We start from the raw sequence: 20,089 nt of genomic DNA on the forward strand, positions 1-20,089 counted from the left end.
AACTAGTAGCCAATTAATATGCACATAATATTCTATTCAATGGAATGGATGTTTGGAGAATTGAGCAAAGCTTTTGAAGCTTTATGTGATGTTATGTGTGAAATCTTACCAACGTCAAACGGTTAATAAGAAATCCATTCAACTATTTGAACGATCTCAAAACCAGCAGTTATGTGGAGAATTGATCCAAAGAATAAATAAAAAGACTTAAGAAGAAAAGAGAAGAAGAACACAAGGGTCAAAACCCTAATCTCACAAAATGGCCACAACCTTCTATTCAGTATCAATAATTCAAAGCTAACTATTAAACAATAAAACCTAATATCTATAGGCAAGAAATCCTAATATAAAATAAGAAACTAAATCATAATATTATTTGGAAACTTAATCTCTAATAAAATAAGTAACTAAATATACTAAGATCCTAATTAAATTATCAATAAATAAACATAAATATAAAATTAAAAAATAAATAAGTAACTAAATATACTAAAATCCTAATTAAATTATCAATAAATAAACATAAATATAAAATTAAAAAATAAATAAAATTTCCATGTCACGTTCCACATCACTTACCTTAGGGGTTAACTCCTATGAAAGTCTAGGTGGGATTCCTAGAGTGTTCTTCCTCTTTTGTTCGACAAAGTTATTATTCTCGGGTTACAAAGCACAGCCCTAGAGAAATCATGTTTTTATCTCCAAAACCTCACCCAATCACGCCCAAATCAACCCTAACCCCATACCCCACCTATTAACCTCAAATTTATAATTAAATCCCTAAATTACTTATTGCTTTGAGCTTCAAATAGCCTTTGTTCTAAAAATCCAATATGCTACCACTTTTGAAAATCAAACTAAATCTTACATTTTCCATCTAGAAATCCTACAAGCCTTCCTTCACTTCTTACAACCCTAACCTTGGAAGCTTCCAAAACCAACATCCACCACAATTCCCTTGTAGACTACCTTATGGCCTAGTTTCTTAATCCTTCCTACATCAAAACAAATTCTCTCTACCTCCTGCATTCTTAAATTAAAAGATTATGCTAAAAAGACACAAGGAATTTTAAAGTAGATGAATAGAAATATGGCAAAAATTAGTGTCATGAAAGGATTAAAAGGTATTCAAGAAAGTTGAGATGCAAGTATACTTATGATAACCAGAGTAAATTAATTATTTAAAAGATTTAAAAATAACAAATGATGATGTATAGAATCAAGAAGTGCCAAAAGAAAAATAAAATGAAGTAGTACCAACAGTCATTGAAGGCAGTAGCTGCCAAACACAAATGCATTAGATAGTTCAACCATATGACAACGGAATAACAAAAGGTACTAATCTAATAATCATTATCATACCATTTGAAATGAAAGTGCATTCAATTGGTTAGGCCTGTTTAACAAAACTTTTATCCCATGAGAGTTTTCTTCCACCAAAACCTGCCAAACGCAGAAAGATTAAAATGTGCAAGATTATTTAGTCAAATAATGGACAAGGATCAAAATTTTATTTCGGTATCTTGTCTCGGTTAACTTGGGAATAGAAATGTTTTGGAAACGTAAGGGAAATGATAAAAGCTATGAAGCATGGATAGAGAAACAGGATACGGATACAAAAAGATATGAAGCATTTATTTTTTTAAAGTTCTGAAAAATCAATTTGATTTGGCAGATTAGCATATGAAGTACATCAAAATCCAGATTGAATTATCGGATTATTGAATTCAAACAGAAAATAAAATATCTAGATTTTGATCAAAAGGCCAAAATATCCAATTCTACATTTTTTATTCTCCAAGTAACATTTCTGACTTAGTAATCATTGAAAAATGCATCAAATTTTGAATGCTGAGAAAATTTAAAGAAATTAGACATTTTATTGTCATTTTTAGTGTGTTGGTTTCTAGAGAATACAAAAACCACACCTCATTAAAGCCACATAGCAGTATCAACCTTGTTGAGTGAAAGCATTTGAATTCTCAGTAGCCAAATAGTAAAAAGCATGAAAACTATCTCTCCATTTGGATCGAGTGATTTTGTGAGAAATGATAAGAAATGAAGGGAAAGGGTACTCTTTTCTCATGTTTGGTTTGTAAGTTTGGCGAAAAATGTTGAGAAATCACAAGTGATGTACAGCGATCCCGGTTGTGTCCTGACCTTCATTGTGTCCCGGACTTGGGGTCCGTGGTCAAATATTGTATCCATGTCTTGTTTTTCCCCTTTGAATCCTTGTATTTGAGTTTTGGAACTTGTTGGGCGCGTTTGGAACATGTTGGCTGTTAGTTGAGTTAGATTGTTGTTGCCCAAATTTTGGCCTCTTCGCTCGAGCGAGGCTTCTTGCGCTCGAGCGAGCTTTTTGCGCTCGAGCGAGCTTTTTGCGCTCGAGCGAGAATTAGGAGTTCTCAGGTTTCCTTCCAGATGCATCTTTTCTGGGGAAGGTGAAGTTCTTCGCTCGAGCGAGGTTTCTTGCGCTCGAGCAAGCTTTGTATTATTTGTTCCTTCGCTCAAGCGAGGCTTCTTGCGCTCGAGCGAGCGTGTGCGTCTGTGGCAAACTTAAAGCTTTGCATTCTGCGCTCGAGCGAGGTCACTTGTTGTGTCTGGTCGCTCGAGCGAAGACCACCTATATCAGTTCGCAGCAGAGGAGTTTTACATCACTTTTTGCATCTCTTTTCACTCAAAACCCTAGCCCAGCTCCTTCTCTCTCTATAAAAACACCTTGATTTAGGGGTCTCTCAACCTTAGTCCCTTTGTTAAAAAGATAGAGCATCTTGTAGGCTTCCATTTTATCCGAGCAAAATCGAGTTTGGACATCTTTGAGGCTTCTTCCATTCTTCCTTTGAGCTTCTACATTTGAGGTAGGTATATTCTACTCTTTGATATGGGTTTTAACCTAGGTATTTGTCATTTTGTATAAATGGTAAGATTTGGGTGAAATTAGGGTTTGGGTTTGAATTTTAAAAGAGGGGTTTTCTATAATTGGCTCCATATGTGTATGTGAGGTCTTGAACATGATGTTACTTGAGTATAATCAGTGAGATTGGGTCTTGGGGTTAATATTTGGAAGATGGGAGATTTGCCCTAATATGAGTTAAATAAATTATTTGTATAAAATAATGAAACTGATATGAGAAATATGAAATTGGAAGGATGTATAAACGTAATGTGTAGTTGGATTTGATAAATCACCCACCTATGGAAAATATGATAAATTATCTGTTTGATAGATTATATATCTGTTTAGAGATATCTGTTTTAAGCTATCGGCGGAGGATAGTTATGATTGTTGTAGAAACTGGATGAGGATTAGGTAAATTGAAACTAATCATCCGGATTATGTCATTGAATATGACGGTTTGATTAAATTGTTGAATATGTGAATTTGGTAGTCATTGTATATGGCACGTTCTTAAATACATTGTATATGTATCATTGTTTAAGAGGAGATAGGGGATGTACTCTATTGTGTGGGAAGAGATAGGAGATAAACTCCATTGAAAATTAAGTTGGCCAGAGTGTCCAGGGTGAAAGTCCCGAAATCTTATATATATGTGGGTGCCGGTTCCCTCGGATGTGATTCCGTAAAATGGCAAGAAAATAGAAGTGTTGGATTGATGTATGTATTGAATTATGAACCATTGAGTTGAAATCTCATTTTGTTGATTAGATGATAATGAATATGGTTAGTAAATTAACCTGAACTGGATGAATGGAAACGGATTAAGGCATGGTTCCCTATACTATATGGTCTTAGAAAGAACATGCGTTGGTTTTGAATATTGCACCTTTATCTGATACTCATATCTTAGTTAAATCTCATATACTGTTTTAGCATATTTCTATTGGGTTTTGGCTCACCCTACTTGGGAAACCATTTTCATGTACAGGTCCAAGGACAGTTTTGTTATGTCGTTTTGTGTTAAATGTTTATTCAAGCCGAGGGCTTTATATGTATAGAGTTAGGACTCATCTTTTGTTGTAACCAAGTCATACCTTGGAAAGATATAAGCCCGTAAGGCATTTATTTTGCTGTTATTTACCTAATGTTACATTTTATAGGTTTAGGATGGATATTTGTGAATGTATATTGCATGTAATACTCTTTTGTAATATAAATTCTAATGAATGAAGTATACCACTTTATTATGTTTATAGATCCTATGTATGGTTTATTGATATCATATTTTGAGGGTGTTACAGATGAGATTTGGTGAGAAATCACCTGATTAGTTGTATAGTTTTCATAATACAAATACCCATTCAAATATGAAGGAAGAAAAAAATTCTATATCACATGTTTTCCTTTCTTACTCATCCAAACATAATATCGAGAGAAAAGACAATCATTCCTTTTCTTTTTTCACCCAGATGACAAATCGCAATCACTTCTTTTCTTTTCTCACCCCGCTATCCAAATAATCTAAACTTACAACAAACCAAACAGTTGAAAATGAACATACATGGACAATCATCACTTAAAATTCTAACTTTATTTTCATATATTTTCCTAGTCTATTCATGGCAATGAAACGAAGTATAAGAGTGAACCCAAGTGCTTGAAAGCTCAGGCATTCCAAATTAAAAATCATCAATAACTTGAGGAATACCGATATTACTCATCCTATGCAAAACTCGCTGATGATTAGTGATAAACAAACAGTACATGCGTATATATATATATATGTACACACACACTTGAAAACATGTAATTTCATTTGGCGGAGATACCTGATCCGCGTTATCCTTGCTAGAATTGATTGGCCCCATGATTGTTTTCCAAGTTCAGAGCTCTGGAAGCTTGAGGCCGATCCGAAATGCAATCAGAGAGACAGAGAGAGAGAGTGGAACAGATGGTTATGTTATGGGCATAGTTTTCCGGACCCAAATTCTAGCCCATATAATCCAATGGGTGGCTTCTTCTCAACTAGGTTTGGGCTTCCAAGTGGCCCGCCCGGTCTTATTTTTTGAGAATTTTGATTACATAAAAAAAATATTTAAGTAAATCTAATTTTTTAGTGCACTTTATTAAATTATTTGAGATTATAATTTATTCTTAGTATACCTTTTTTTTCCTTTCAAATTACCCTTTTTGAAGTACATCCAAATAAAACAAATTAAAAAATTTAAATTACTTGTAACACCCCCGAAATAAATACAATAACACATTCACAACATCAATATGTGACAACAATGACAAGGTAACTATCTTCCATTAGTTTCCAATTAAGTTTTACAAAAGAGTAACATATGATGATATACATTCATCAACCTAACCCTGAATCTATAGTATATGTTATATCATAATGAAATAGGATGGAAGTTACACAACTAAAAAATATCCTAAAAGTTTACAACTTTTCAAGACGGTACTTAGTTACAATAAAAATGGATTTAAGTCAAATACAGTTAAAGACCCTTAGCCTGTACAAAACATATACAACAATCAACAAAATGAAGTTCTTGCTCTAAGTCCTCACAAGCTATTGCCCTGGCAGAGGCATATCATAAACACCTGAAATGTTTTTCCCATATAAGACGAGTCAAAACCCAGTAGAAATAATCTAACACAGTATATGAATCTTAACAAAGATATAAGGTGAATGCATATGTAATACTTGTGCCAAAATATTTTATATCTCTTTTCCAAAACCATGCAATGTCAGGTTAATAGCATAATTTATAAATCATTTCCTTTACAATAGAAAACAGGGTAGTGAATCACACTCTGGTAATCTCAAAACAATTACAACCTTTCACGAAAATTTCGTCTATGGAAAACCACAAACCAGCACCTATGTAAATGTAGGTCATACAAGCACTACTATTGTCATTTTACGAAAATTTCATCCGCGGGATCGATACACATGCATACGCATGGTTTTTAGGACTTTCACCATGGACACTTAAACTAATTTATTTTAACGAGACGATACATTGTTCCCATATTCACTAATTTTCTCAAAATGATAAACATTTCCAATGTATAAATATGAAACGATGCTCAATGTAAAAAGATGAGAAAATAGTTTCAATTCTCTTAATTCTCATACAGGTTCTGCAACAATCATAATTATCCTCCACCGATAGCCCAAAATAGATATTTCTAAACAGATGAACAAATTTCAATAAAAGATAAACTTTCCAAATTTCAAGATATGAGTAATAATACATATCTAACTCTACCATTTTCACCAATGCCAACTCAATTCCATATTTACAACATCAATTCATTATTTATATAAAATCAACATTTGAGACATTTAGGGCAATTTTTTTTTTTTTTTCCAAAATCAATCCCAAATATCAAAATCAACCGTTTTATCACAACTCAACTTTATTTTCGACACCACAATCATTTCCACAAATCCATTTGAAAACTCCTCTTTTGATCTTTAACCCAAAACCCTAGGTTTGTTTCAAAACTTTCCAAAAAATCACAATAATATTTATAATAGCAAATAACTAAGTTAAAACTTATAGAAAGTGCGAAGAATCTCTGCCTCAAATTTAGAATACGAGAGAAAGAGTGTAGGAAACTCAAAGACCCCGAAAATCAACTTTGTTCCTATTAGAACGAAGCCCACATCGACTTCTACCTTTTTAACAAAGGGGCACAGGTGAGGAACTCGACGGATCTAAGTGTATTTGTAGAGAGAAATAGAGTTTTAGAGAGAGGGGGTGTAGATCTAAGGTTTTTAAAATGTTTAGAGAGTGTGTGAGATGAAAAAGTGACTTAGAAAAAGAGACTTTACAAATTGATATACGCACAGTTCGCTCAAGCTCAAGAAGTGTTGCTCGAGCGACCAAACACGACAAGTTGCATCGCTCGAGCACAAGAAGCTTCATTCGAGCACAAGAAGTTTCCTTCGAGCGAAGAATACCAACTCCTAGAAGATTTATAGGCAGAGAACCACTGCTCGAGCACAAGAAGGCTCGCTTGAGCGAACACCGCTCGAGCGCAAGAAATACCGCTCGAGCGAAAAATGCCAACTCTCAGTATCTTTGTAGATCTGCAAAAGTATTAGAAGTTCACAAAGACTGCTCGAGCACAAGAAGAGTCGCTCGAGCGAAGAAGCAAAATCCTATTTAGCAATAGTTTGAAAAATAAACTACCAACCTGTTCCAAACGCAACCAACGCATCCCAATAACCAAACTCAAAGAGAAATAAGGAAAAACACGACATGAACAACTATATGAGAAAATAGAACCCGAATCCAAAACTTCAAATGAGTCGAGTCTAAACCAAAATTGCTATATTACTTTTTAAAAATCTTTATTTTGTTCACATATATATAAGAAATACGACTAAAGAATCCGGCACTGGTGAAGATGGCGAAAAATAAAGAGAGGGTGAAGTTTGCATTCGGACTTCTAAAACCGAACAAAGTGAATTTGTTCTCGATTCTGAAAGCCTAAACAATAATGACGAAAACAAACTGAATATTTGCTTTTATATAAATAAAAAAAAAACACTCATAAATCAATAATTGCACTTTGATAATTATGTAAATACTTACCTCCTTTATGATAGGTTGCTTCAAAAAACTATTTTGACTATTACTCTTATTTATTATTTGATTCTGTTCAAATTTTCTTTTATTTGCAAATAACAATATAATAAAAAAAATTAATGATATTGATGATAATGGTAAGTTTTTGTGAGGTGGATTGGAGTTTTGGAATGAAGAAGAAGAAGAAGCAAAAATAATTTAAATTTGGAAAAGAAGATGAAGAGATTTGAATAAGAAAAATATGTATAATTGATTATAGTGTACAATGAGAGAAAAAATAATATTTTATTTTAAAGTTTGATATGTGTTGTCCTTATTATTAAATTCACATGAAGATCTAATATAAATTTAAATTTTAAAATTTGAGTCAAGAGTACTGAAATATGTTTTTGCTACAAATAGAATGGTCCCTATTTTTTTATAATTTGAAAAGATTGTTTTAGCCCATAAATTTGGATTGGGCCAACATCTTCATCCTGCTATATTAATAGGTTAGGTTTGGGATTTACTTTGAACCTAATTCGGGTTTCATCTGGGAAATGAGTTGGTTTTTTAACTTTTTGGCTTTAGCCTAGGGTTAAAAAGTTCGTTTGGGTTAGTTTTTTTTTTTTTTAAAACTTTTGTGAGAGAAAAAGTAAATTCATTATGATTTGGATGTGAAATTTTGTCTTATTGACTTTTAGCCTATTTTATTTTTTTGTAGCTAAAAAAGCCACCAAACTCATTTTAGCCCATTGCCAAACGAGGGCTTAGTCTGACTCGGTCGCTATTAAGTAAATAAATTATTTATAATAATTTTTTTTTTCGATCAAAATTTTATCTTTATTGATTTTATTAAAACTCACATTTGTGGAATTGTTTGGTTGAATTTATTTAAAAAATTCTTTAATTTATAATGTTATTAGTATATTTACTTAAGAAATGTAATGTGTAATTGAATTTAATTATGCAGTGTTTTAAAACTTTTTTTTAACATATAACCTGATGGATAAACTTTGAATTTATAATTATTTTTTTGAGTGAACTTACACAGATATAGACACCCGACATTTAAGGCCGAGCTGAGTTTTGACAGACACAAAATCCTTTTTCATGTTATGCTAGCCCGGCCCGACAAATGATGCCAAATAGCCAATATTAAAATCTAAAAAGTAAAGGCGCAGACACAGTGCAAAGCGAAAACAGTACGGATAATGCATTGACTTCTAATTAGGCGATTGTGGATTCGAGATGTAGGGTTGTGATGTTTGGTTCACCTTTTTTTTTTTCAAATATAAATATAAATTATTTTTATTTTTTTAAATTATTATTATTCAAACAATTAATTATTTTTTTTCTCTGGTCCTTCTATCACATTCTATATATCACTAAAAAAAATTACATATCATTTCAAAATTATTTTTAAAACTTACAACCAAATAAATTTAAATTTTATCATTTTAAATCATGATTCAAAAATTTAAAATTAAAAATACTATTCCACACTCGAATTATAACCCATAATTTTTTCGGTTTCACTCTTCTTTCAAAACGACGACGTTCTGATCATCCCCGTTTTCAACAATTTAGGAGTGCCGCACTTGACTAGTTTGGTTTGGACTGAGGAGAAGGTTACAGGCTGTGTGATTCATTCTCTCCAGCAAATCCTCAAATTGGATCACCCCCATCATCGTCTGAGAGAGAGAGAGAGAGAGTTGAAGAATGGAAGCAGTAGAGGTGTTTGGGGAGAAGGATTTCTTGGCATGCTGTGGGAGCACTAGATTCGCCAAAGAGATGGCCTCTGCTGCTCCTTTCGCCTCTCTCCAGGAAGCTGTCGATGCCGCTACAGATATATGGTTCAACAAGGTCCCTCTTTTCCTCTCTCTCTCTCTCTCTATATATATATATATATATTATACACCCTGTTTCTCTCTCTAAAAATAGTCTTCCTTTGATCCGAAGGTTGATATCAATGGCTGGCTCGAAGCATTCGCTGCTCATCCTCAGATCGGTCAATCTCCCTCTTCTCACCACAAAAGCCCCACCAGTGCACAGTTCAGAGCTCTCTCTCTCTCTCTATATATATATATATTTATATTTATGTCATTGAATGCTTGAATTATCTCACTCTTTTCTCTGATTATCTGCATTATTGAATTCACACAGATATGCAGAGACACTTATATACTTACATCTCACTTACTTTCACATAGGCAAAACCTAAATATAATATACTTACATCTCACTTACTTTCACATATCTTTTTTTCTTTCATTTTCAAATTCCTTCCCAAATTCCCAACCAAACACAGCGTTAGAGTCAAGTTTCGATGGATGTCAATTTCAAATCAACGGATTGGAGGATAAAAATATTGGAGAAATAACTATTATGGATGGATAAAAACACTATAAAAGAAGATAAATTGAGATAGAGGATATACATTTTAATATGATCATTAAAGCTAGAATAGGATCCTTAGCATGATTTCAAAGTAGGAAATTCTATGATACACATGCCCCACTTATGACTTTTGTGGTATTTGGGTATGACATATTGTGGTATTAGTTATGACTCATTGTGGTGTTTGTTATGATTAAGTGTGATGTTGGTTCTGACATTATTTTGGTTATGATTTAAAAGGTTTTTGGTTATATTTTTGTGGTGTTTGGTTATGAATTTTTTTAAAAATATAATTATGACTTAAAAGCATCTACTTATGACATTTGTGGTAATCAACACCACAAATGTAATCACTTGCATGACCCTTTCAAGTAACTACTTTTGTATAGTTATTTCAAATTTATCACGATAAAACTATTTAATTCAATTTTCAAATTTATAGGTAAACTATCAAATTTAAATTTGAGGTATTCTCCTTCAATGATTAATGTCAAACCTATGCATTTCAAGTCCACACCCATCTGTTGGGAAAAATGGAGGATTTCACAGAAGTGAAAAATAAATAATTCAGCAAATGAATTACAAATATTCAAAGCAACCAAGAACGAAGGCACGTGCAAAATTTTAAGTGGTTCCCTTGAGATATTTCTATGGGATTGATGACCCAATATCACCAAATGAGTATAGAAATGGATTACAAGAGACACAAGGTCTCACAAACACCCCTTTAGATGAATACCAATAAACCACAATAAACAAGAGGAAAAGCCTTACCAAAATGGCATCACAAAAGTAACTTCCAAAAGCAAGCTGTAGAAGGCACCAAACCTGAGTAATAGATATCCAGCCGCAAAATCAGTAGGATAAACTGCTCTAAAACGGACACAAAACTAGCACAGCAAAAGGTCTTCATATGGCGAAAGTGTGGACTGAATACCATACTCTCCGGCACCCGAAGTCACTAATATTTTTACCACTGAAGCAGCCAATATTTCACCTTCTAGACTTCCAAAAGTTATTTTGTACCTGTATTGCTTGCTTGAATTTTTGTTACTTAGAATTCAACATTAACTATTGTTGAGGAATTTATAAAACTAAAGATTGAGGTAACAATAATTGAAATGAAGTAAACTTACAATGGAAAGAGTTTTTGTTTGAGCAGGATGCAATTCTTATTAATAAGTCTTTGAACTTCAGCCTTTAGGAGGCTCACAGCTACATCTCAATTGGACTAATGTGTGAGTTTTGCTGCTATCATCTCCCTTGATCTGGTTGGGCTTCTTTAGTGTCTCCTTTTCTTCCCTTGTTTGTCTTCCTACGGGTGCTTGTATCACCTTTTGGGTCTCCTTTGCAAATGGGAAAAGTTTTAGAGGTAAAGAAATATGAAAAATCTGGGAATTTGTGTTGTTGCACCTCTTATTTATTGTCTTTCATCGAAATAGCAGTGGCTAAGAGGCAGTGACACTTCTAAGAAGGTAACGTATTGTGTCGAACACTAGATCGATTCTCCTCCTTTAGACTTCAAAATTTATTATCTTTGTTATGACATAATTATTATTTTTCCTTATACATGACATGTAATAAATATATAAAAATATGTATTTTGCATGTGACCCTTGTGAGAATCTTATGTTAATTATGTAAATCTATTAGATTGATTGTGTGAATATTAGGTTTATTTTTATTTCCTATTTTAGATTAGGTTTAGGATTGCTATATATATATCGGTTGTATTCCTTGTATTATACATGTACAAATTCATTTAGAAAACTTACATGGTATTAGAGCAAGTTTTGAAGCCCTAGCCTCCTTTATCAAGTCTTTCTTGGTTCGATTGAGTTCTTTGGTTTTGCTTTTTGAATTTGTGCGACCCATCTGAGCTTGAATCGCGACCTATCAAGGTGCGAATAATCTAAGTTCAAATCGCACTCCCCAGATCACAATTCTTTGGTTCATCTGCTTCAGTCGTCTCTCTGGTTTGTCTAGTCGTTCAGTCGCCTTCAGTCATTTGCTTCGACCCTCTCGTGTTTGTTGTTCATCCTGAACCTCGCGACCAAGGTTCTAAAAAGCAGTTGCGGTCACCGTAACGGTGGTGGTGACGCGGTTGCGGTTGCGGTTGCGGTTGCGGGGTGTAAAGGTCATAGTGTAACGGTTGCGGTAACCGGAACCGTGAATTTTTTTATTTTTCACACAATTTGAAAAAAACTTATCGATACACATATTTTTTTTTTTCCATGATCATATTTATTGGGTTAAAAATAAATATTGATCAATTTTTATAAATTTTTTAGTATGATCCAATATATTTCATATTTTTAAATTACTATAAACTGAGTTTTTTACATTTTATTTTAATAATTAATGATTTTATATTATACAAAAAATCAATCACTAACTATTATATAAAAGATAAACATTGACAAAAGTAAGAGAATAAATAAGAGCCTAAATATATATATATATATATATACATATTTTAACCAAGCCAAATAGATAATGACCACACTTATTATTATTATTATTATTATTTTCAAACAATATATAGATAGACGCACACAAACAAAATGGTTTAGTGATAGCAGCTGAATAGAATAACATAGGTGAAGCAGCTTCAACAAATCAATAACATGTTATTCATCTTCCCTCTTCTCTCTCTCTATCTCTTGCTCTTCCATTTTCTCTCTTTATCTTCCCTTTTCTCTCTATCACTCTTCCCCCATTTTCAGCCTTTTTTTGTTTGTTTTTTTCGAAAGAAACAGTTTGGAACCGTTACGTAACGGTGCGTAACAGGCCGTTACGGTTGTTACGGCACCGCTACGACCGCTACGGCAGCCGCTACGGCCGACACACCTGTGAATCTCAATCACACTGCAAAAGCGGCCGTAACGGGTGGTGGTAATTGCCAAAACCGTTACGCAACGGTTGCGGCCGCTTTTTAAAACCTTGCTCGCGACATATCTCTTTTTCTCTTGTCCATCGCTAGTTGCCTTCGACATGGTTGGGTTCGTCATCTATTCGTGATTACTGATCTTCGATCACTGGTTCCATTTGTAGTTCATCGTCTGCGCAATCGCCTCTCGCGCCGAAGGGTTTGACCAAAGTGACTTGCCTCTTCTCTCTGTTCGACCCATCTGGGTGTCTCTGTGTTTTGACCCATCAGGATCTCTGTTTCACTATTTTGGAACTTGATTCAGGTTTGATCATATCTGACCCACTGTGTATATCTGTCCCATTTGGTACTGTTTTTAGATTATTATAGTTTGACCCATCAATTCAATAAACTTTGTTTTATTAGAATGTCGGATACCAAAATCCAAGCTATCAGATGTAAACTCCCTAGTACCAATTATGCTTATTGGGCCAGTGATATGAAGAATTTTCTTCTTGGTCAGAAAAAATGGGGTTATGTTTCTGGTTTTGTTCCTTGTCCATCGGACCTGAAGGAGGAAGGATATTTGACTTCCTGTGATACTTGGGATTGTGATAATATTTAAGTTCTAACCTGGTTTCATAATTCTGTGGATGATCGTATTGAAATGATGTTTTCCAAATACAATACTGCCAAGGAGGTGTGGGATTATTTACTGAGTATTTATCAGCAGTTTAACTTTGCCAAGCGATATGAGTTGGAAACAGTTGTTTAGGGTGCTCGTTAGCGGGATTAGACTATTCAGAATTTCTATATTGAGATGACTGGTCTCTAGGTTCAATTGGCTCTCATGGAACCATCTAGCCTTAAGATACTAGACGCTTATGTTGAGTTTCAGGAGCAAGGTCATTTAGTGCAGTTCTTAACGGCTCTCTCCCCTTAGTATGAGGTTTTTCTTGGTGGTATCCTTCATTGGTCTTCTCTTCCCTTCGTGGATGCTGTTGTTCGTGAGCTTCTCTCTAAGGAAACTCGTCTTAAGACGGCCAATCCGACTCTGCCTCCTTCTGTCTTCTTGGCTTTTGCTAAACCTCTTTTATTATTGACCCCACCTCCTCATCAGCTTCAGGCCACTGCGAAGCCCAAGAAGGGGCCATTAGGTCCAGATGAGTGTGCTTTCTGCCACCAGAAGGGTCATTGGAAGTACAACTGTCTCAAGAAGAGACATCAGCCTGCTCCATCTCCTCAGACACAGTTTCGCAGTCCTGCTCCGAGTACTTTCCAGCTTCCTACCGCTTATACTACATCTGCTCCGGATCCAGATCCTGACTTGGCTTCCTTAAGTACTAAAATTGCTCAACTTCAACATATCTTGTCCAGCTCTCAGCCATCCCCATTTGCATCCGCTCTTATATCTCTTCATTCAGGTTTGTTTGGGTCCTCTTCAGGTATCCCTTATTCTGTCAGGCTTTTTAATTCTGGTCCCTTTCATCATATGACTCCTTACCTTTTCTTACCTAAAAACTGTATTCCAACTCCCGTTCCTATTACTATTAATACTGCTAATGGGTCTGGTATGTCTGTTCTATTTATTAGGTCTGTCTCACCTTCTGCCATGTCTGCTGTTACTATTCCCATTATTCTTTATGTTTCTCAGCTATCTATCAGTTTATTATCTGTCAGTCAACTTGATACTTTTGGTTTTGATGTTATCTTTTCCTCTTCTATCTGTTGTGTGCGGGAACGAGTGTCCAATAAGTAGATTGGGATCGATCGTCGAGTTGGAGATCTCTATGTGGTAGAAAACTTGCATTTTCCTCTATCCACCTCTCCAGTTGCACTTTTTTTTTTTATTTCAGTTAGATTCTCAGTCGAGTCAATTTTATTTATGGCATTCTCGCCTAGTTCATTTGTTTGTTGACCGCTTACGGTTTTTAGCTCAGCCAGGATTGTTGGGTAAAGTTTCTCCTAATCAAATTGATGAATGTCGAGGGTGTCAACTTGCCAAAATGCCAGCTTTACTATTTAATAAAAGTACTATCTTTGTTTCTCCATTTTCTCTTGTGCATACTGACATTTGGGGATTCTCTCCTGTTCTCATTAAAGGGGGCTCTACATACTATGTGTCTTTTGTTGATGATTGCAGCCGCTATACTTGGGTTTATCTTATGGCTCATAAATTTGACTTCTACCAAATATATCGTACCTTTCAGTCTATGATCACTATACAGTTTGAATCTACCATTAAATTGTTACGGTCTGACTTAGGTGGTATTTTAAAACTGAGTTCTATGAGTATCTGGCCAATTTGGGTATCATTCATCAAACAACCTGTACTGATACACCCTCTCAAAATGGTCGTGTTGACCATAAACACTGTCATCTCCGTGAGACAGTTAGGTCTCTGCTCCTTTCTGTCTCTGTTTTGGCTCTCTTTTGAGGTGAAACAGTTCTTACAGTTGTTTTTCTTCTTAACCGTTTGCCTACCTCCCTACTCTCTAGTCGTTCTCCTTTTGAGACTCTATTTTCTCAACTTCCCAATTACTCTCTCCTTTGTGTCTTTGGGTTTGCATGTTTTGTCCTTCTTCAAAAAGATAGGACAAAACTCAGTGCCCGGTTTGTCTTGTGAGTCTTTTTGGGTTACAGTCTTACTCAGAAAGGCTATAGTTGTTACGATCTTATTTCCCGCCGCCTTTATGTCTCCCACCATGTTGCCTTTCTGGAATGTCTAGCTTAGTTTCAACTTGCTCCTATCACTGTTCTGGTTTTTAAAGAGGATTTGGTTCAGATTGATCTATTTTGTTCTGAGGTCCTTCCTAATGTGTACATCTTTACTGTTCCCCATGAGCTTGTTCCCTCTTTTCCTCGTACCACCTCTCATGCTAAGTCTATCTCTATTGTCCCCTATGAGTCTGTTCCATCCTTTCCCTTCCTGTCTCTTCTCCTCTTCCTTTGTTAGTCTTTTCTCGTCGCAAGGCTCTCCCTCAACCAATTGTCTCTGTGCCTACTACTGCTCCTTCTGCTTTCCTTCTCCTTCTAAAGACACTAATCCTACTGCACGCTGATATTCGGATCGTCAATGTCATCTCCTGGATAGGTTGGGTTTCTCAGATATATGTTTTTCTGCTTTCTATTGTACCTTCTTGTCTTCTATTCATTCATTTTCAGAATCCCCGTTTTACAAGGAAGCCTGTCAGGATCCTAATTGGGTTCGAGCTATGGACGATGAGTTGTCTGCTTTACAGAAAACTAGTACTAGGGAGCTGATTCATTTGCCTACTGGTAAGAATATGGTTGGTTGTAAATGGGTTTACAAAGTCAAGACTTATTTTGATGTTTCTCTTGAGCAATACACAACTCGCTTGGTTGCCAAAGGTTTTTCATAGGAGTATGTTATTGATTATGAGGAGACCTTTGTCCCTATTGCCAAGATGACTACTGTTCGTACATTAATATCTGTCGTTGCTGTTTGTCATTGGCCTCTTTATCAAATGGATGGATGGATGGATGGATGGATGTTAAGAATGCTTTTCTTAATGGTCATCCTCTCCCTGGCTTTCACCATTCCTCTGAACGGGTTTGTCGTCTTCGGCTTGATCAGTATGGCTTGAAACAATCTCATCGTACTTGGTGTGATCACTTTCAAACTGCTGTTACTGAGTTTGAGTTTCATCCTTGTGCCCAAGACTCTACTTTTTTTTCTCTTCCACACATTTGCTGGTTTTGATGCTTTATTACTATATGTGGATGATATGATCATCATTGGCTCTGATTCTACTGTTATCTCTAAGGTCAAGCAGCATCTTCTTCCGCACCTTCAAAATGAAGGATTTGGTCCCATTGCAGTATTTTCTTGGTATTGAGGTGGCTTTTTCCCCAAAGGACTACTTTTTGTCTCAGGCCAAGCATGCCAATGAGGCTATTCACCGTGCCAGTCTTACTGACACTAAGATTTATGATACCCTCATTGAGCTTAATGCAAAGCTTAACACTACTGATGGTGTCCCTCTACATAATCCTACTTTATATCAACAGTTCATAGGTTGCTTAGTCTATCTGACGGTTACTTGCCCTGATCTTGTCTATGATGTTCATGTGGTTAATCAGTTCATTTCTATTTCTTGTTCTACACATTGGGCTGCGTTGGTTTGAATTCTTCACTATCTCCGGGGTACTATATTTCAGGGCTTACTGATGCTTCTACTTCCTCTTTAAACTTGGTGACTTATGCTAATTCTGATTGGGTTGGAAATGTCACTGATTGCAAGTCCACTTCTGGCTTCTACATGTTTCTTGGTGATTCATTGATTTCTTAGAAAAGTAAGAAACAGACTGTTGTTGCACGTTCTACTGCTGAGGCTGAGTACTATGCTATGGCTCCTGCTGAGATTGTTTGGTTTCGTTGTCTCTTGACTGATTTAGGTGTTACTCAGTCTTCTCCGACTTTTTTTTGCTGTGACATTCGTAGTGTTATTCAGATTGCTTATAACACCGTCTTCCATGAGTAGACTATGCACATTGAGATTGATTGTTATTTTGTTCGTCAATATCTGCAGTCTGGCTCCATCACCCTTCCTTTCGTCTCTTCGGCGTTGCAACTTGTTGATTTTTTTTACCAAGATTGACCCCACTGCTCGATTTCAGTTCCTTCTTGACAAACTCTCAGTGTTTTCTGCTATAACACCTTGAGTTTGAGCGAGGGTGTGAGAATATTACGTTAATTATGTAAATATATTAGATTGATTGTGTGAATATTATGTTTATTCTTACTTCTTATTTTAGATTAGGTTTAGGATTGCTATATATATCGGTTGTATTCCTTGTATTATACATCAATTGAATATACAAATTCATTAAGAAAACTTACAACCCCCACATGTTGTGTCGTATATTTTTTTAAAAGTTTCTTTGTCGCCATGTTGATCTTATGTCACGTGTCCATGTTTGTACTTCTTAAACTGCTGGTATTTAGTCTTTGCAGTTGTAAATATTTTTTTGGACATAGGAATACATAATATACCCCACTTAATATATATATATATATATATTTTATCAGCAACATAAAAATTTTATTAAAAAGGGAAAAAAAGGATACATAGTGCTCAAAGGAGGACAAGAATTGCAAAGTGGGATCCCTACCAACTACTTACTTGGGGTTTCCCTTGGGCTTGTTCTGGGATACAGTTATGGAGAGCTTTGAGAAAAAAATAGCAACATGGAAGAGGCATTACTTGTCAAAAGGGGGTAGGCTCATGTTGATTTAGAGTACTTTGTCTTGCTTGCCTACTCACTTCCTATATGCTTTTACTATCTGTAAGAAATAATGTATAGAGAAAGAGAGAATAAATTGTATGTATTATTATTGATTGATATATTGATATATATTACAATGATTCATGATTCCTATATATAGAAGAGGGTGAGTGTGTAGTAGGTAAGGAGTAGGTGAAGTGGAGGTGGTAGTGGTGTAGTGGGTTAGGTTTAGTGGAGTAGGTGAGATGGTAGTGGTGTAGTGGGTTAGGTTTAGTGGAGTAGGTGAGGTGGTAGTGGTGTAGTAGGTTAGGTTTAGTGGAGTAGGTTTAAGTGGGTGAAGTAGGTGGAGAGTAGGTGGATTTTAACAGCCCCCCGCAAACTCAAGGGGGATAGGAACTAACCAACTTGAGTTTGGAGAGAGTAACAAAACAAGAAAATACATAAAAATAAAAGAGGATAAGAGACACTGTATGGTCGTGTCAGACCATTGGTGAAGACACTGGATGGTGGTGTCATAACGTTGTAGAGGACACTGTATGGGGGTGTCATAACCATGTAGAGGAGACTGTATGGTGGTGTCATAACGGTGTAGAGGACACTGGATGGCGGTGTCAGACCGATGTAGAAGACAGTTTATGGGGTCATGTCGGACCGTTGTAGCAGACAATGTTGTGACAGTTGTTGTGACAGTTTACGGAGTCTTGCTGGACCCTTGTAGAAACTAACCGGAATCAATGTCGGGACAGTTTACAGAGTCTTGTCGGACCCATAAAGGAGCTAACCGGAATCAATGTCGGGACAGTTTACAGAGTCTTGTCGGACCTTTGGAAAAGCTAACCGGAATCAAATGTCGGGACAGTTTACAGAGTCGGACCCCTAAAAAGTCGCACCCTCAAAAGGTGTGCCCAATCTTTCAAAAGGCGTGCCATCAAAAGGCGTGCCCAATCCATAAAAAGGCGTGCCATCAAAAGGCGTGCCCAATCCATAAAAAGACGTGCCATCAAAAGGCGAGCCCAAGTCATAAAAAGATGTGCCGGACATGATGGCGAGGCACGTGAGTGCCTTGACTGGCGCGCCCGTTTGTCGTCTGGCGTCAAGTGGCGCGCGATACGCGTGGCTGCCTCGCTATTTAACCAAGGTTGATGCTGAGGCTGAGGCAGACAAAAAAACTTCTGAAAATCCTCTGAAAACAACTCTTCCTTTGCTGAGAAAGAAACTCTGTAATACTCTGTAACCAACCCGTCTCTGAAACACTCAGCAACATGGCCTCTTCTTCCCGTCCAGCTACCCAGAACATGGCCTCCTCTTCCCGTGGTCTGCTCACGCTCTTTCCAGAACTGAACGAGTCCACAAGAGAAATAACTGGTGCGGTGGCCAGTGAACCTCAACCAAACACCTCTGGTTTTGCTCCGTTGAACTTTCCGATGCGGTCGGTGGAGCAAAAAATGGCGGTGCAGTCGGATGTGGAGGCCAATCAGTATACCTTGAAGTCATGTGTGGAAACCATGACTGCGGTTACAAATTTGTCGAACCGGCTGCAGAGTAGGACAAATGAGGTGCAGCAGTTAAACGCCCAGCTGGCTCTGCTCCAACGCATGTATAAGGATGCGCGAGCAGAGATAAGCGTGCTAAGGGCAGAAAACAAGGAGCTGAAGCGGAAGACCACCGTGATGTTCCGATTTGGAGGTCCTCCATATGCTGCAGTGGAGGAGTATGGGGGAGTGATCATGCCCAGTGGAGTGGGAAACACGGAGGCAACACCGGCAAGGGCCGCCCAGGACGGAGGCAAGAAGAAAAGGCCGGCGGAATAGGCGAAGAAGTGAGGTCGGTTGGTGGCCGGCTGCAGAAAAGAAAACAAAGCTGCTGCTGTTGTTGTTGTTGTTTTTTTTTTTTTTTTTTTTTTTTTTTTTTGTGTAAAATTATGATCGGGGTGGATCCCGGAGATGAATAAAATATGGGTGTTTTATTTTTATTTTTTTTATTTTTTTTTTTTTGTTTTGGGAGTGTTTTGTTGAAAAAATAAAAATAAAATGAAAGAAAACAAGGGAGAAAGAAAATAGATAAAAAATATTTATAGAT

General features: G+C 36.2%; 2 protein-coding genes and 1 long non-coding RNA gene across 18 annotated transcripts in view; 2 read left to right on the top strand and 1 right to left on the bottom strand.

Annotated features, from left to right (window-relative positions):
• The window catches only part of LOC114306644 (3-hydroxyisobutyryl-CoA hydrolase 1), a 43,671-nt gene extending 38,772 nt beyond the window's left edge, over positions 1–4,899 (bottom strand). For 13 of the 15 annotated variants that reach the window (XR_014329793.1, XR_014329792.1, XR_014329790.1 and 10 more), the window contains exons 1-2: positions 4,729–4,899; positions 1,363–1,443 (exon numbers count right to left, since the gene is read on the bottom strand). Coding sequence is in view for 4 of the 15 variants with exons in the window: in XM_028251924.2 (XP_028107725.2) it covers positions 1,363–1,443; positions 4,729–4,767 (120 nt within the window). In the remaining 11 variants the exon portion in view is untranslated. The remainder of the gene's footprint in view (positions 1–1,362; positions 1,444–4,728) is intronic. The other 2 variants (XM_082869236.1, XM_028251925.2) reach the window with 1 other exon arrangement.
• Positions 4,900–9,022: 4,123 nt separating this feature from the next.
• Positions 9,023–20,089, top strand: part of LOC114306643 (uric acid degradation bifunctional protein TTL) — a 29,154-nt gene continuing 18,087 nt past the window's right edge. The window contains exons 1-2 of one of the 2 annotated variants that reach the window (XM_028251920.2): positions 9,023–9,357; positions 9,454–9,545. In XM_028251920.2, the coding sequence (XP_028107721.2) occupies positions 9,214–9,357; positions 9,454–9,545 (236 nt within the window). In that variant the 5' untranslated portion in view covers positions 9,023–9,213. The remainder of the gene's footprint in view (positions 9,358–9,453; positions 9,546–20,089) is intronic. The other variant, XM_028251921.2, reaches the window with a different exon arrangement.
• On the top strand, positions 9,552–18,462 carry LOC145790729 (uncharacterized). Its single transcript, XR_014329794.1, has 2 exons — positions 9,552–18,273; positions 18,316–18,462. It is a non-coding gene; the product is annotated as an uncharacterized LOC145790729 (long non-coding RNA).

Source organism: Camellia sinensis, chromosome 5, assembly GCF_055761805.1.
Source record: "Camellia sinensis isolate YWXY chromosome 5, ASM5576180v1, whole genome shotgun sequence".
NCBI lineage: Eukaryota > Viridiplantae > Streptophyta > Magnoliopsida > Ericales > Theaceae > Camellia > Camellia sinensis.